Source organism: Equus asinus, chromosome 13 (genome assembly GCF_041296235.1).
Source record: "Equus asinus isolate D_3611 breed Donkey chromosome 13, EquAss-T2T_v2, whole genome shotgun sequence".
Taxonomy (NCBI): domain Eukaryota; kingdom Metazoa; phylum Chordata; class Mammalia; order Perissodactyla; family Equidae; genus Equus; species Equus asinus.
In genome coordinates, this window is record NC_091802.1 from 58,585,442 (window position 1) to 58,602,883 (window position 17,442).

Sequence of the window (17,442 nt, forward strand, 5' to 3'; positions counted from 1 at the left end):
TGCCTGAACCCCCCTCCCACTGGGTGAGCTTTGTGCTGCCTCCCCTTCCCGAGGCCGAAACAGTCCAGATGCTTGTTCTCTCAGACTGCGGCCAAGAGCGGTGGGCACGTGGCCTGAGCTCAGCCAACCAGATGCTTCCACTGGGGGCCCTGCGCCTGGAGTATGTATCACAAAAAGGCAGGGACAGTGCAGAATTCCTGCCCCTGCTCATGCTGGGGGTGGCCTTCAGTGGCCAGAACCCAGAGGTGGCATCCTAACAGGATGTCCCCATGGGACCCCAGGCCTGGTCCTCCCGCCTTCCTCTAGACACTGTGGGTCTCCTAGTATCCTTCCAGTACATCCTTCTTCTGTCTGACCTACCCCACAGTGGCTATCTTTGTTTGTGGTCAAGCACCCTGTCGATGGGTATTTAGGTTGTTTCCAGAGTTTCATTCTTGTAGATGATGCTGAGCTGCGACCCTTTAGGCCTCACCCTGTGCACACGTGCAAGGAGGGAAGATGCCAAGCACGTGCTGTTCCTTCTGCCTGGAACACACCCTCCTCCCATTTTCCACGTCTGCTGCTCCTCCAGGGGGATGCAGGCTAAAGCAGGCCCAGCTGTGCCTCCCACCTCGAACCCTGTGGTTTCCAACACCCATTGTGCGATTTGTAACTACCCATGTGTTCGTCTACCCGCCAGCACCCGTCGTGCCCGGACACCGCAGCTTCATGAGGACACGGGCTGTGTCTGCTCACTCAGCGTACCTAGGGCCCAGCACGCCCAACATCTGAACACAGAATGCACTCAATCACCCTTTCTACACGAACGAGAGGACTTGGGAACCACGATGCAATTTTAATGATCTCAGACAAAGGACAACAGAGGACTGAGACAGAGACAGGCAGTGTGGACAATCTCACAGTGTCATGCTCTACCTGTTGCTTCCCGACAAACCGGCCAGGCAGTGGGAGAACAGGAATTCTCACCACCCTGGTGAGCACTAGGTGAAACCTTCCAGTAATTTCTCCAAGCTCAGAGCACTCAGTGGAAGCAGGGGGGACATCTGGTGGCAGCTGCTGGAGGTGCATGCAGAGGAAGGAAGGATGAGAGAGGCTCAGCTGGGGGCGGGGGGCATCCTGGGAGGCGCCTCGCTTCTCTGTGCTCCCGTCCCTCGCCCCCTCGGCTCACCCAGCCTCCCGTCTAGTCCTCGGCCGAGGGGTTGGTCAGGTAGAAGGGGCGGATGACCACCTGGAAGCCACTGAAGGACCCTGCCTGGCAGGGGAAGAGAGAGGCGCTCCTGGAACTGTTGGTGCCCAGGGCGCTGGGGATCACCGCCTTCGAGCCCTTGAAATCAGCGACGTGGGCCACGAAGCGCCCCCCACAGAGCATCAGCGCTTTGTTTTCATAGCCGATGGTGGGATCCAAGTAGCCGGACTTGGAGAGGCCCAGGATGGGGGGCTCGTCAGACGAGCAGGAGAACCTGTAGTTCCAGCAGCTCTGGACGGTGGGCAGGTAGACGGGAGACCAGGAGACGAACTTGTCCAGGAAGAGGAAGCTGGGGTGCTGCTGGGTCTGGAAGGACTGGTAGGCGTTGTACCCATAGCCGTAGGTGTTGTACCCATAGTGGGAGAAGGCTTGGGAAGCGGCCGTTACGGAGGCGCTCCAGGTGGGCGAGGTGTAAAGCCGGGGCTTGTAGGCGTCCTGGGTGAGATTCAGGTCTCTGTACCGAGCCAGCAGCCGGAAGGGCACGGTGTGGAACTCCAGAGCCTGTAGAATCTTCTTCTGGAAGAGCGCTTCATGACCCCAGTAGAGGGACAGATTGAACTGCAGCTCGAAGAGGTCCTGGGGCAGCATCATGGGGAACCGGACCTTTTCCACCAGGTCTTCCACCTCCCCGTGGGAGGCGCGCTGCTCCCGGCTCCAGACATCCACGGCCGTCAGCAGGGCCAGCTCGCTGGGCACGGCCAACTCACTCCTGGAGAGCAGCACTTGGAGCAGGCCCACGGGGACGCTCGGCCAGGCCTCGGCCTGCGTCAGGGCCTCGAAGTTCCAGGCCAGGAACTGCACGCAGACCTCCTCCAGCACGGGGTCCTGGGTGGCCAGTGCATAGGCGTGTAGGTCCAGGGGCATCTGGAAAGAGGGGTCCTCGGGCAGGAGGACAGCAAAGAGGCGCCCGCAGTAACTCTGCAGCTGCTCGGCCCCGTAGGCAGAGGCGAGCTTGTGGAAGCACTTCACGGACGACAGCGAGATGTCGATCCTGCGGGAGTAGAAGTACCTGGGCGGAGGGGGGGCCAGGGAGGCAAGAGCTGAGCGCCTGGTTACACCCCTCCCCGCAGGACAATAGGCGTACCCAGGTGTGTGCCGGGCCCACCGCCGACGCGATGCTCTATGACCTGTTTGCCACTGACCCACGGGCACCCCCAGGGGTGTTAGCAATTTCAAGAGGTGCTCAGTCCCACCAATTATCTCTCAGGTGGCCCCACAGTCCGAATCCCACATTTGCTTAGAGCGATGTATGCTGACGACGGGGCAGATCGCAGGGTTGGGAGGGTGGATGCTTCAGCCCTCCTGTGAGAGGCGGCTCCCACCCGGGTCTGGTCTCGGCCTCCTCCTTCACCTTCATCCTTGCCCCCGTGGGTCTGAGCCTGGCCTCTGCAGGGCCCCACGCCAGGACCTGTTGGCCATCCCGGGCGTCAGCGTTGCACAGTCCCTCCCTTCCTGCCATCATGACCACCCTCGGCGTCCTCCGGCCCCAGCACTTGTCCCTGTGCCCCCACAACACGGGCATTGCCCCCGCTTGCTTCCTGTCTGTCTTCCCTGGTGGGTGACACCCAGCCTGCGTCATTTGTCACGTAACTCAGTGCTTTGCTGAGTGAAAATGTGTATGGAGGGAGCCTGCTTGGAGGGGAAACGCCAGGCTGGGCCTGCCACTGTCCCCTGGGCGTGGTGAATGAAGGCCTGTCGTGAGTTATCCCCACAGCCACAGGGCACAGGGGCCCCGGACCCCTGCCCACCGCATCCCCCTGAAAACAGTAGGTGTGCCAGCATACCAGGTGGCAGGGCGGGCCCTGTGCCCAGAGAGGACGGGGGACCCTGTGGTGCACAGTGACGGGGCACAGGCATGCCCTCGCTCCTTCCTCCTTTCCTGCCGTCATCATTCACTCAACACAGCGTGATTCCAGCTGCTTACCGTGAACTCTGGGCTAAAAAGGGCATCTCCGCCCTCTGGCTGGTCACCCACTGGCTGGGTACCTGCCTACCTGCGGCCTGAAGCTAGGAGCCTCTCCCCGGGGAACAGCACCAGCACAGTGGCGGGGGCGGGGGAGGGGGGCCGGACCTCCTGGGGCCGCTGCTTTCATCAGCAGTAAGGGCCCCCAAGGGCCCTGCCAATGGCAGTTGACAAAGGGATGGGGGATACTGCAGAATGCTTTCTCATTGCCTCCTAATTCTCATTTCAGGCGGAGAGGGACGGTTCCCAGGCTGGTGGCTATGCAGCCCCAAGGCCATGTGAACCCCAGCCCTGGCTGGCTCTCTCACTTCCCGGCCCGCCTGCCCACAGCCTCCACGGCGCCCAGAGTGGGTGGGAACAGGGGTCACAATCGGTTCCCCTGCCCTGCCGTGCCACCAGGGAGGAAAACAACCTTGAAAGGAAGAAAAAAGGACCAAAGGCTGGGAGTGTTAGGGACCCTCAGAAACCACAGAAACTGGCAGGACCTGGACAACTGACAGGAGGCCCTCCCTGGACACCAGGTGCTGAGGGGTGGCCCCGGGCAGAGGGGAGGGGGCAGTCTATGGGTGGCCCCAATGAGGAAGGGCTCCCGAGGCCTTCTGGGGCCTGGACGGGGCCAAGAGGCCAAGGCACCCAGCTCACTGCAGCCCCTCTGCCTTGGGGGAGGGAGAGACAGAGACAGAGAGAGATAGGGAGACAGGGAGAGAGGAGACAGAGAGAGAAGGAGACGGAGAGCACCGGCCAGACACTGCAGCGGGTCACCGAGCTTTGCCGAGGGCAGTGACTCCAGCCGGGGTGGGGAGGCGGCCGGGGCGGTGGGGGGGGCACCTGCGCTAGTTCCCAAACATCCTAGAAGCCATCCCACGAGGAGGGGCACGGGATAGCTCCTAGGTTCTTACACTTGGTTGGAAAGAAACCATTTTAATTCTGTTTCAATTGCCATTTGTTGTTTTCTCTTAAATGCCACTTTCTGCTATATAAAGCTGTGGGTCATAGAATGAGAGCACACTTTTTAATATATGCAATTCTTCTTTTAAATGGATGCTTTCAAAATTCAAGCCCCTAGGAGGCCCCTGAGTGGTGACAGAGCGGACCCCCTGGGCTGTCTGGCGGGAGGGCAGTAGCCTGGTTTCAGGAGAGGGGCTGACCCCTCGGTGTTTCACTTTCCTGGTCTGGGAAACGGGCTCAGGAGTGTCGGCTGAGCCCGCTTGTGACCACACACAGGCATGTGCGGAAGCCTCTGGAAGGCGGTGTGAGGGCTCCTCTTGTGGGTCCCCCCCCCCGACCCCATTACCGCGTGGACAGATCGGGAGTTGTGGGTGTTCTGTCTCTCACATGCGCAAGTAAGGCGAGGAGAGGAAGGAGGATTTTCATGATTGTTTTTTAGGCGCTTGGGAATCTTAGATCGTGTCCTTATGACACCTAAGGGACAGGGAGTTGGGTGTGGTTTCAGGGCTGCCTAATTTCTCGTAGCCCACGTGGTGTCCGTGCCTTCCCGGGGCCGTGCCGTGTGCTCTGGGGGGCTTGCCTTCACAGCCCCGCTGGCAGGTCACTGCGCCTGGCAGCCTTGAGTGTGAGAGGAGAGGCTGGACCGCTGACGCTCTCCTTCAGCTCTGTCCCACGCTTCCCGCCCGCAGCCCCTCCACAGAGCGAGTCCAGGCTTCCTGCTCACCATCAACTCAGAATCCACAAAGAGGTTTATAGTTTCTTACAACAGTGAGTGGTTATCCAGGGAGACTTTTTTATACAGTATCTTGTGAAAGTTCATATACTCGTGTGTGAGAGCGTGTGTTGAGGGTGTGCATGTGACTGTGGGCCACTGTATATGCGTGTGCAAGTGTGCATGCGCGCACGACTGTCAGTGTACATGTGAGCGTGACAGTTCGTGTGGCGTGTACTCATGTACAGTGTGCGCCTGCGGGAGCGTGAGAGTGCACAAATGCGAGAACGTGTGTGTGAATGCGTACGCATAACGGTGTGAGTGTGCACACATGTGAAAGTGTGCGTAGCAGTGTGAGAATGCAGGTGACTGTAAGAGTGAGTGTGAACGTGTATCCACGAGTGTGCACATGTGTGAGCGTGCATACGTGGACGTGCAAGAGCATGTGGGTGTGAGAGTGTTAGTGTGTATGTGCTTGTGCAAGAGTGACTGTGCACACGTGAGCTGTGGATTGTGAGGAGCGTTGTGCACGTGAGTGTGCACATGAGTATGTGTGTGAGTGCACGCATGTTGTCCACACGTGTCCGTGAAAGTACTGCTGTGAGCAGAGCCGGATCCCTTATCCCTGTGGTTGCTTTGGAGGGGGAGCCTGGGGACACTGCTCAGTCCCCCGGCCCCGAGGACGCTCACCTGATGAAGTCTCTGACGACGGGCACACACTCAGCGTCCAGCTCCATGGTGACGGTGCTGTCCGGCTCCTTCCACAGGGCCTGGGCCTCAGGGTTGGTGGACAGGATCAGCGTGTGGGCGCAGAGGCCCAGGTCTTCCTCCTCCTTCACCTTCACCCTGATGGACAGGTCACAGCCCCTCTGGCTATCAAAGATATGCTCGAGAGCCACGGCGAGCTCGCTGGACAGGTCAAGGGTGTAGATGCCTCTGGTTACTAGAAGGGGCAGAAGGGAAAGCGCCAGGAGGCGAGGGTCATGGCCCGCGTCGGGCCCTGTCACTCACTTGCTCTGTGACCCGGAAAACAATTCCACTCCCTGGAGTCCGTCTCTTCCCTTAAATTGCGGCCTCAATTATCTACTTATCGACTCACAACGGCTCCTGGGAAGACAGGAAAGAAGAGCCTGGGAGACAGCGCGCCGTGGCCCCGGGCCCCTCCTGCCCCCGTCAGGCACCCTGTTGGCTCATCCACCTCCCAGATGCAGGCAGCACCTCTAGCCGGGCGATTGGAGAGGCTGACTTCCAGGGCCCGAGGCTCCATCCTTTTAAAGTCCCAATCAATCAATCGATTGATCTATCTATCACCTTGATGTTACCTTCTAAAACCAAAATCTTTTCCCTGGTTTGACAGTTGGAAGAGTGAGGGTCTTATGGCAACCTGATGGTAGAGCTTTGGGGTCCTTAGCAGCTTCCTTTCAGGAGGCCGAGGCCTAGAGAAGCCATTCGAGGCCCCCGGGGTGGTTCAGGGGGCGATGCACCCGGACCCCTCCCAAAGCCTCACCGGGAACTAAATCCCGTCTTTCTTTGCCACAAAGGTTTGAATCCATTCCCACATTTAAACCAGGCGGGCTCAGCACCCCGTCCCTCCTTGCACCCAGACTCTCGGGAGCCTCCTCTGGCCTCTACTCTCACCAAAGGGCCCCCGCCAGAGGCTCTTCCCGCCATGCGCCCCGGCCCCACGCCCCGGTGCCTCTCCTGTGCCCTCCGCAGCGCGAGCCCTCCATGTGGCTGCTCCCTTCTTGAGAGAACGCCCTGGCTTCCTGGGGCTCGGCCTCTCTCACCCCGAGCCTTAGGCGCTGCACGTTGGCCATCTGGTCCCCCAGCTGAGGGCTGTGGGAGTGGGCAGGGGGTGCCCCAGGCCCTGCACAGGCCCAGGGAGACGGACGGTGGGTGAGAGAACGAAGAGTGAGAAAACTGGGGTTCAAGGACTCTGATATGCAGAGGAGCCTGGGTTCATCAGAACGTCCGATGGAACTGGGGGCAGGGGGCGTGCTGGCAGCTGGTCACCAGGCCTCCCTGCCACCAGGAAACATTTAGAGCACCTTCACCATGCTGGCTGAGCTCACGGGCTGCCGGGTAATGCGCTTCAGGAGGAGAACTGACAGGAGTAACTGTTGGTGGTTAGACACAAGCCTGCAATAAGCAGCCCTGGCTGTTGGAGCGTGGCTTGTCGCCCCACAACCAGGCTCCACGGAGCCTTTCTGAGCGGGTCCTGGAAAGGGCAGTGAGGAATCGGGGATTCGTTGCTGTGGAGTGGTGGGATCTGCGAGGTTTCCCAGCGCTCCTGGAGAGAGGGCATCACCTGCCAACCTTTGCACAGGAGTGTGATCCGCGTGGAGGCCGTGTGTGCAGGGAGGGCAGGGAGAGGGCAGGACCTCAGCTCCTGGGGGCCACGGGCTCGGGCCTCCATGCCGGCACTCCGGGGGTCTCGGGATGGGGCACGCCTGCTTACCGTTGCTGCAGACCACGCCAGCATCCCTCTCGTGCCCGCAGTTGCTCTTCAGCCAGCCCAGCGATGCGCAGTCGGCCAGTGAGGGCTCTGTCCCTGTGCACTGCACCTCGTCCAACATGACAGGGCCCGTTCCTGGTGGCACAGCAAGGCGGAGAGAGGCTTGGTGGGGAGCCGGGGCTCTCGGCCCCAGGAGGAAGGCCCTGCAAACAGGGCTGCTCCCCTGAGAAGCCTTGTAAAGAACAGTCACATTTCTTGCACAAAGAGGGAAAGAGTGCTCTGCCATCCCCACCATGCACGAAAGCAGCCCTTTGTCGTTCAGAGTCCCCTCCAGAACGTGTCCTTGTTTATATGTCTTCTACCAAGTATGATCTGCTGACTATCGGAGCGTGGGTTTGGATTAACTATCGTTAACATTGTACCGTAAACTAGCCTTGCTTTCTCATAACGTCTGTCTGCTTCATAGACGTCGAATTACTCTCTCATAATTTACGCACCTTCCCTGTCGCTGAATGTCTAGATTATTTCCCTTTCTTCTGAATCACAGCCACTGTGTCAGAAACAATCTTCCTGCACACAGACTTTTCTTTTTGGGGAAAATTGTCTCAAGAAGATAAATTCCCAGGAGTGGAGCTTCTGGGTCAAAGGGAACAGACATGGCTGAGTTCCTGAGTGAGGTGCCAAGAGCCTCGGCACCAAAAAGTCACATCAAAGTGTGAGGGAGGCGGCCCGGGAGCTGTGCCAGCACAGGGCTTCAGTGTTCTTTCGATTGTGTGCCCATGCTACGTGATAGGAATGCCATTTGCATATCTTAGGTGATGGTCCCTTCCTGCCTGGCTGCTTGGCAGCATGTCTCAGCTTTGGGGGTCCTGGGGACTGGGAGGCCTACCTGGCCCAAAGGCAGCTCTACCGAGAGCTTTGGTGGCATTCTCAAAGCCCAGGGCCCGGCAGACAACTCTGGCATCCATCAGGTCCCACAGGTTGTCACACACTGTCCCCCACTGGCCTCTGTAGAAGATCTCCACACGGCCCTCATAGGCGGTGTCCCCGTTGGCCAGCCGCATGTCACCATCTTCCACACCTGCAGGGCTCCCGAGGGAAAGCAAAGATCAGTGGGACGAAGGTTGGGCGGCTGGGACTCCATCCAGGCCAGCAGCACTGACTGCCCACACTTCTCCAAGGCTGTGTGCTTTCATGGGGGCAGTCAAGTTCCCCCTAGGTGTGGGGACTGCTGGACAATTAGCTTTAAAGCCCCCTGTCCATTCCTGAGGGGGTTGCCCACTGGGGAAGAGTGGAAGATGTGCATAGCCACCCGCCGCCAACACATAGCAGGTAAACTTGCCTTTTCTCATCTTCGAGGTGTGAGCCCTTTGCTCCGTTGATAGAAAAGGCACTGAGAGTCAGGGTGCAGGACCCCAGGGAAGAATGGGGAGGGTAAGGGGCCCATGCTGACCCCACCTGAGGGTGTCTGGGTTTGGGGATGCAGCTGTGCACCACAGTAAGGACTGCTGGGAGGGGTGTGGGGAAATGCTAGGGGCAGCAAACCCAGAGACCCCCAGAAACACAGGCAGAATGCGCCAGGAACAGAAAGACAGCAGGGTCGTGGCCCCACATTCGTTCTTCTGGGACTCAGCTCCCTGAATTCCCCCGCCAGCCCCTCCCGGTGCTGACAGGGCCAGGCAGGAGCTGGGTGCCATGCCAAAGGGCAATTCTGAGCTGGGGGTGCAGCGGACCTCTGTGGGGTCAGCAGGATGAGCAAGGGCCTCCTGCCTCGAGGTGTAAAGAGCAGGAGGACAGGTGTCCAGGACTCTGGAAGTTTGTGTCCAAAGGGCACTGACCTCATGACCCCCAGCGTTTGGCTGGTCCAATGAGCCCCTCCTGCTAGGTCCCTCTGGTTCCCACTGGATAGAATGGAGAAGCCCCTGGCATCCCCTCCAGAACGTACAAACCACCATGACTCAGGGTGACTGGGGTTCAAGCAGGAGAGACCGGGCTTCTCCCACTGCTGCTTCTGACATTCCCCAGGGCTCAGCTCACCTTGCGTCCCCGTGAGCAGCAGCCACATCCAGAGGAGCCACGGGAGGGCCATGACCTTGCCTGGGAGCCCTCGTCCTGCAGTAGGAGGCAGCAGAGTGAGACGGCAGAGCTGGGCAGCCCTCAGGACCAGGACCTGTCTGTCCGTCTGGCTGTCTGTCTGTCTGTCCTTCAGACCCTCCTTGTGGAGGGCAGCAGGCTCCCGCAGAGCTGTGAGTGTGGGCAACCCCCGGGACTCTAGGCACCTGGTAGGAGGTCCTCCCTTCAGCTGAAGGGTGGTCCTCCAAGGACGAGTAAGACTTGTCCAGATGAAGGGGGGTGAGCTGGGGGCGTCTCGAGCACGGAGGACAGTGGGAACAGGAGCCCTACTCAGAACACCAGGCTCGAGTGTGGCTGTCAGTGGGGATGGGAAGAGGGTGGAGAGGAAGGAGGTGGGGTGTGCAGGGCCCACGTCGGGAGAGGCCTGGTGAGGTCGCTAAGGGTGGGGCTTTATCTTCAGGCAATGGACCTCTGCGGGAGTGCCCGAGGTCTGCAGCAGATAAAGAACATTCTGGAGTTCTGGACCATGTGAGCCTTGGAAGGGAGGGGAGTGAGAGCAGGGCAGGGGGACATGTCAGGAGGAGGCCATAGTAATCCAGGCCAGGAGCGACAGAGGGAGGAGCGGCAGTGAGAGATTTCAGGCTGTGTGTGGGGGTTGGGGGTCGGAGGAGAGGGTTCGGGGCTGAGGCCTGGGTCTCTGATTGTGAAGCTGGGTGGGGGGTGGGGGCTAGACTGGGGGCAGGGGGACCAGCATGGGGAGGAAATGCTGAGTGGGCTCAGTGTGGACCTGGCACTGCCACCTGTGAGATCAGCGTGCGCAAGAAACAGAAGCTCAAAGAGGCTGGGGGCCGCCAAGGCCACAACAGCCAGCTGGGATTGAGGGGATCGAGGTCTCCCAGCTCTTGCCTGGAGTTCCTTCCTCTCAGTAAATCTTGCTGCTCGCTTTTCTTCTTCATCCCCATCCTGCCTCCCTCCCCCCATATCCCCACCCGAAAGAGCCAGTCATTGTTTCTCTGGCTCAGTAGGAATCCTGCGACTGTTCCCATTCCTGGTGGACCAGCCAGCGGGGGACAAGGCCGGTGTTGTGAGCGTCCCTATAAGTCAGGGCCCGGTGACCTGGAAGCAGCGCCCCGGTCCAGCATTAGTAGCAGCACAGGGCTTCTAGGCACACTGAGCTGCTAACTGGCAGTGAAGGGCAGCCCTGTGCTAGGGCTGCTCACACGCACCAGCTCATGGAATCCTCACCACAACGAGAGGAAGGCCTTGTTGACCCCACCTTACAAGTGAAGGAGCTGAAGGCCAGAGAGGTCACCAGCTCCATGTCACACAGCAGGTACGGGCAGGTGGGGGGCTCCATTGCATCGAGTCAGTAGATGGCTGGAGGGCCAGGGCGACCACTGTCCAGTGTGCCGGGGACCGTGCCGGCGTTAGCACTGGAAGTCCTGCGTGCTGGGACATGCTGCCAGTCCCAGGCAAACCGGGATGGTTGGTCACCCTCTATGCTCCCCGGAGAGCCACCGCCGCGAGGTTTGTTGGCCCTGGGACAGGAACTCAGGCCCTGGAAGACGGCCAATCAAGCACCTTGTGCACGCCATGCAAATGTTGCTGCCCTTGGGGTGGCCGGGGCCACCCATTATTGCCTGACTCCCTCATATGGGAAGTTGGGACGGGGCTGCCCCTGACCCATATGGTGCCTTGGTGCCAGTGAGCAAAGGGGCTCTTCCTTCGGGCACAGTCAGGTCTGGGCCAGCATGCACAGATAGGTGAGAGGGCCATGGGCTGAATTCCAAGCTTGTGTGCCCCTTTGGCTGGTGTCCCTACACAGTGAATAACCTGCCCAACCATACACAGAGGAGGTCCTACAGATCCAGGAGTAGCACTGATGGTCCTGGGCTCAGGAGGAGCACCAGATCCCCGGCTGGGTGCAAACAGGAAGACTTGGCCCCCACTAGATTACATCGTGTAGAGAGAGCAAGAGGCCTGAGCTTACCTGCCAGAGGCAACTATGGATGGTGCTCCTGGATCCTCCCTCTCCTGCTGCAGGATCCCTCTGCAGGCTGTCCTGCAACCCAGAAAACCCTCCCAGTGGGACGTAGTCAGACTGCTCCCAGGAAATGCTTCAGAAAACTGAATCTCGTTTCGATTTCTAGAAATCACGTGACTGATTTCTCCTGGGGTTGGCTGCTGACAAGCCTGCCTGGGGCCCCCTTCCTCTCAGCTCTGACTGTGGGCGTTGGGGATGGCAGCAGCCCAAGGCGGCAGTCTGGCTGCCCTGATAGCCAGAAAAGACAACTGACAGCCACATCTGAACCTAAGCACTCCTCCCAGCTGGACCAGCACCAGGCTTGGCATCAGGGGAGGGGGGAGGGGTGGGGAAGCAGAGTCAGCGAGAAGAGCAGCGGGTGGGCACGGCCAGGCTGGGTCTGCATCCAGTGACTGAGGACTCTTGGCAATGCTCTGACCCCCAGTTCCTGGGTCTTACACATTTCCGGCAGTGTGGACGGCACTGGGGTGGCTGCTTATTTATGAGTCCACCCTGCTGTAAGCACTTGGCATGCCTGACTTCACAGAGAGGGCCACATCCCACGAGGCTGCACAGTGTTGTGCCCCTTATGGGGGGAGGGAGGCCCTGAGACATGAGGCAATGTCCCCAAGTATGCCACCCCTCCCCCAACAATGGCACTCTCCCAGCGTTTCCCATTCTCGCAGTGGGGCAGGACGTACAACCTGTGGAGTGGACATCAATTGTTCTGCCCACCTCACCCCCATTCCCTGTCCTCCAACAGAAAGCCAGCCCCTCAAGTTTCCCTCAGGCTGAGGGCCCCAGGCTGTCCCGGGGTCTCACCAGGGCCTGGCAGGTCAGAGCCCTGCAGGCCCCTTGGCCACACAGAGGTGTCAGGGAGGGAGCATGATCCCAGCCAGCCCAGCGGGAGTCAGCCTCACACTTATAGAGAGGGACCCCATAGGGGACACGTGGCCTGGAGCTGCTGGCACGGTGAGAGCCCAGCTGAGGATGCAGGTGGGGCGGAGCTGAGAGACGGAGGAGACTAGGTCCCTGGGTCCAGCTGGCCTGAAGTCAAGGTCAAGCTCTGGGCTTCACAGTTAAATGAGGCAATCAAGGCCCTTTGTTTCTGTCACTTGCATCCCAAGGTTCTGGACAAGGGTTATCCCCTTGGAATGTCCCCAAGTCTCTCTAACCCAGTGGCTGTCAACCTGGTCTGCATGTGAGAATCATCCGGAAGTTAGACAAACTCCCAGTGCTCAGACCCATTAAGTCACAACCTCTGGGTGGGGACAGGCATTGGCATTTGAAAGCCTTCCAGGTGGTTCCAACGTTCCAGGGCTGAGAACCACCGGGTGAGACACACTGGCAGCCTATACAGCCCGAGCCGGCGAGCCCCCTGGTCGAACATTCAGTGACTATTTGCCCAAGAAGTGAGGTTTGGGGGGACTACACAGTTCATCTAGTCCCCTCCAAAGGAACTAAAGATCTGGGCGGACAGGCAGCTGGAAGTAGAACAGGCAGAACAAGAGACTGTAGGGGGATCCCACGGGGATGAAGAGCCTCAGTGCTCGTGGACACGGAAACTCCAGCATCGCCACTTCTCACAGTCTCCATTGATTTTTGCCCAAATAAGTGGCCGGACAGGCCCGGAATGCAGAGGAAGTACTTTGGGAGGTGGTGTTGGAAATGTTTAAAAACTCAAGTTTCCGAATCCTCAGCCCAAAGAGTCCTGGAAAGTCCTTCGTGTCCAGGAAAGCAGACTGTAAGATGGAGGCTTCAGCATCGAATCAAAGCGCGGTATCTGCTCCCGGGCTCTCGAGGCCTTTCCAGCCTTAGGCTCCCGGACCGGGAACGTGGAACGCGAGCTTGAAGTGATCTGCTCTGGAGAAGAGCCGCTCAGTTCTGATGAGGAGACTGGGAAAGGCCTGGACGCCACAAGCAATCAGGCCGTCTTGTGATAGTGTGGACGGTGCTGCTGTAACCAGGAAGCCACCGCCAAGCCGCCGCAGGGAGAGGGCTGGGGGCTTCAGAGACGAGAACCCCTGGCTGGTTTAAAGGATTTTTTTTTGTGCCTCTCCTCCATCTCCCCGGCAGAATACGGAAACATTACCTATAATGCTAGTATTGACGCAGTCCCGGACTATTGTGAACCTGACGTGAACTGGCCCATCGAATACTCCCAACCGCGACGGGAAGAGACGCTCTTATTAACCCCTTTTATAGATGAGAAAACAGGCGCAGAGGGACGAAATCTGCCCAACGTCACGTAGAGCTGGGATTCAAACCCACACTCTTCTTTCTTATTTTAATTGGCTTGAAATATAATTTACATACAGTAAAACGCATCCATTGAAGGAGTTTTGACAAATGTATATAGATGGCAACCACGACCACCCTCATAATATATAGGACATTTTCACCATCCCCAAATGGTCCCTTCTGCCCCTTTGCATCAGTCCCCTCCACCAGCCCCGAGCCTGCAACCAGCGGTCTGCTTACCGACATGCAGCTGTGCCCATTCCAGGATTTCACATAAATGGGAACACACTGTACGTAATCTTTCGCATCTATCTGGCTGCTTTTACTTAGCATGATGCTTTTGAGATTGATTCCGTCGCTGCGAATATCGGTACCTGGTTCAGTTTTTGGCTGAGGAGTAGTCCATCGTACGGAGAGACTACAATTTGTTCATGCGTTTATGCATTGACGGACATGTGGGTCATTCCCAGTTTTTGACTCTTAGGAATAAAGCTGTTAGGAACATTTGGAGACAAGTCACGAATCTTTGTGAGAACACGAGTTTTTATTTCCTTTGTGTGAATATTTACAGATAGGATTACTGGGTCACAGGGTAGATGCAGGTTTACGGTTTCAAGGAAATGTCAAACTGTTTTCCAAAGTGGCTGAACCGCTTTGCATTCCTACTGGAAATTTTATGACCATTTCAGGGACTCTAAATCCTCACCAATACTTGGAATTGCCAGCTTTTTAATTTCACCCATTCTAGCGGATATGTAGTGGAATCTCGTGGTTTTAATGACTACTGAGGTTGAACATCTTTTCATATGCTTGTTTGTCATTCACACATCCTCTTTGGTGAAGTGTCTATTTAAATCTTACGCATATTTTAAATTGGGTTGTCTGTCTTATTACTGAGCTGTAAAGGTTCTTTATATATCCCAGATACAAGTCCCTTTAGCAGATATATGATTTGCAAATTTTGTTTTGTCTTCTGAAGAGCAAAGGTTTTGAATTTGGCTAAAGCTCACTTTATCATTCTTTTGGTGTCATATCCAAGAAACGTTTGCCTAACAAAGATTTCCTCCTACATTGTCTTCTTGTAGGAGTTTGTTGTTTCAGCTCTTCGTTTAGGTCCATGATCTATTCTGAGTTAACTTCACGTTTGGTGGAAGACAAGGGTTTCAATCATTTACTTCTCCAGAGATTAGAATTGTCCCAACACTGCTTATGGAAAGACAATCTTGTTCCCACTGAATAACCCTGGTACCTTTGTCAAAAAATCAACTGACCACACACATATGCGTCTATTTCTGGACCCTCTTCTCTTCCATTGATTTACATGTCTATTTTTCTTGTGCCAATACTACAGTTTTGATTACTTATAGCCTTATACTAACTCTTGGAGTCAGGCAGTAGAAGTCCTTTGACTTTATTTTTCTTTCTCAAAACTGAGTCTCCCCATCCACGACGACAGTGTATCATTGCCTTTGAGCCTCCTTTAATTTCTTTCATCAGTGTTTCAGTTTCAGCATAGAGATCTTGCACATTTTGTTAGACTTAATCTCTTTCATGTTTTTTGGTGCTATTGTAAATGACACTGTTTTTGAAAATTTCCATTTCCAATTGTTCGCTGCAGGTATATAGAAATAAAATTAATTTCTACATGTGGACTGTGTATCCCGCAGCTTTGCTAAACTCAACTGTTAGTTCTAACAGTTATTTTTGAAGATTTCTGAGGCTTTTCTACCTAGTCGATCTTGCCATTGGCAAATAAAGACAGTTTTACTCTTTCTTTTCCAATCTGTGTGACTTTCTCTGTGGCTAATTGCACTCTCTGGAACCTCCAATGGGATAGATAGTAAGTAAAAGTGACGAGAGCAACTCACTTTCCTGGGTTGGATAATTGTCTATGGTAACATAAGGTGTTACCACTGGAGAAAGCTATGTGAGGGGAACACAGCAACACCGTACGAGTTATGTAACGTCTATGTGGTTTAAAATGATTTCAAGATATAAAGTTAAGTAGGGGAGAAAACAGTGGCCAAAGCCGACATTCTTACCTTGTTCCCAGACTTAGGAGGAAACATTCAGTCTTTCATCGTGAAATAAGATGTTAGCTGTAGGTTTTTTGCAGATGCCCTTTATCAGGATAAAGAAGTTCCTTTCATTCCTAGTTGGCTAAGAGTTTATTTTGTTTTGTTTTATTTTTTTAAAATCATGAATGGGTGTTGGATTTTGCCAAATGCTTTTTCTGTATCTTTTGATATGATCATATGGTTTTCCTCTTTAGTCCGTTAATATGGTGAATTACATTGATTAATTTTAGAATAGTAAACCAACCTTGCATTCTGGGGATAAATCACACTTTGCCATGAAGAGTTTTCATATTTATATATGGCTGGATTCAATTTGCTAAATTTTTCCTAAGGATTTTTGCATCTATGTTCAAGAGGGATACCGGTCTGTATTTTTCTTTTCTTGTAAACATTTATCTGGTTTTGGTATCAGGGTAGTGGTGCCCCCATAAAATGAGTTGGGAATTGTTCCCAATTCCCCAAATCACGAAGACTTTGTGTTGGTTTGATATTATTTCTTCCTTAAATGTTTGGTACAATTCACCAGTGAAGCCATCTGGGCCTGGAATTTTCTTTGTGTGAAGGCATTCTATTTTTGCTTTATTTAAATCTTTTAACAATTTTATTAAGGTATAAGTTACCTTAACATTTACCAATTTAAAGTGCATAAGAGGATAGAATTAACATTGGAAATAAATTAATCTCATTTTACCCACTCATTTCTGAGACGACTTTTTGGAGTTTTCTTTTCGCTAATGAATTGCACACTGGACACAGGAGAGCGCCAAGCCGGCTGTGCGAGTGGAGGTGTCATGACTTCTTCAAGAGATGGTCGAGAACGTATTTTCAGTTTCTTGCCCCTCCACTTGCAGTTCCTCATCTCGTTCCCGCCTAAGCCGGACGCGCTCTGGCTGCTCCTCCACCACTCTCCTGAACTGTCCTCACGAGGATCACCAAGAACACCAAGTCCTTGTTGCTTAGTCCATGGACAGTCTCCAGACCTTCTTACTTGATCTCCCTGCAAAAGGGGCTATTTACTAGGTGTGTGTGAGCAGGGAACAGTGAGACCACAAGGGGTAGCGTGGTATCTGGAGCTACGACCACTCCCAGGCCAGAAGGGACAAGGGCAGGGAGCGGTTACTGGAGCCCAGGTTCCGGGGAGTGCGTGAGGGAGCTGCCTTGCGAGATGATGTGGGAGGCAACCTTGCAGGAGGGCATCAGGGCCTCCCAGCTCACTGCCCTCCCTCCTGCCAGTCCGGGCTCACTCCCAGAGGGTTGATGAGGTTCACTCAGGCCAGCCTCTGGGGACACAGAGCAGGGTGGGGGTGGGACAAAAGGAAGATATGGGCACTGGCTTTTATGACACCCACTCTCTTGGTTTCTTCCTTCTCCAGTTTAAGTCTCTCTTCTTTGCCAGTCCCTTCCTTTCCCGTGTGCCTGGGGTTTCATGTCAGGATTCTTAGGACCCTGATGTCCTTTGGCATGGTCTCATTCGCTCCTGCAGATTCATCAGACACACTAATGACACCCAGATCAGTGAGACCTCTTGCCGGAGCCCCACCTCATTACCAAATCTTCCAGCTACCTCTACTTGGTGAGCAAGATCAAAGCGGGTGAGAGCTGACTAAGCGTCAGGTAAGACCCGCATGTGTGTGAGTTCATCTACCATTCCCCAAAGCTCTACGAAGTAGCTCTATTATCATCTTCCTTTTGCAGATGAGGAA

At 55.5% G+C, this 17,442-nt stretch overlaps 1 protein-coding gene across 1 annotated transcript; it reads right to left on the reverse strand.

Annotated features, from left to right (window-relative positions):
- Nucleotides 1-815: 815 nt before the first annotated feature.
- On the reverse strand, nt 816-11,568 carry LGALS3BP (galectin 3 binding protein). The gene is made up of 6 exons (XM_014863463.3): nt 11,388-11,568; nt 9,362-9,436; nt 8,214-8,405; nt 7,328-7,459; nt 5,560-5,812; nt 816-2,255 (listed from the first exon to the last, which is right to left on the reverse strand). Exons 2-6 carry the CDS (start codon nt 9,411-9,413, stop codon nt 1,181-1,183), a joined length of 1,704 nt encoding a protein of 567 aa, XP_014718949.2. The 5' UTR covers nt 9,414-9,436; nt 11,388-11,568; the 3' UTR covers nt 816-1,180.
- Between the last annotated feature and the right edge of the window lie 5,874 nt (nt 11,569-17,442).

What these genes read in the sequence shown, in the direction of transcription:
- LGALS3BP (XM_014863463.3), bottom strand. Translation starts at nt 9,413, where the DNA reads ATGGCCCTCCCGTGGCTCCTCTGGATGTGGCTGCTGCTCACGGGGACG. An exon ending in TAGAGCTGCCTTTGGGCCAG is followed by an intron (nt 7,460 to 8,213) that starts GTAGGCCTCCCA and finishes CTGTGCCACCAG; the next exon opens with GAACGGGCCCTGTCATGTTG. An exon ending in TGGCGTGGTCTGCAGCAACG is followed by an intron (nt 5,813 to 7,327) that starts GTAAGCAGGCGT and finishes TGCCCCTTCTAG; the next exon opens with TAACCAGAGGCATCTACACC.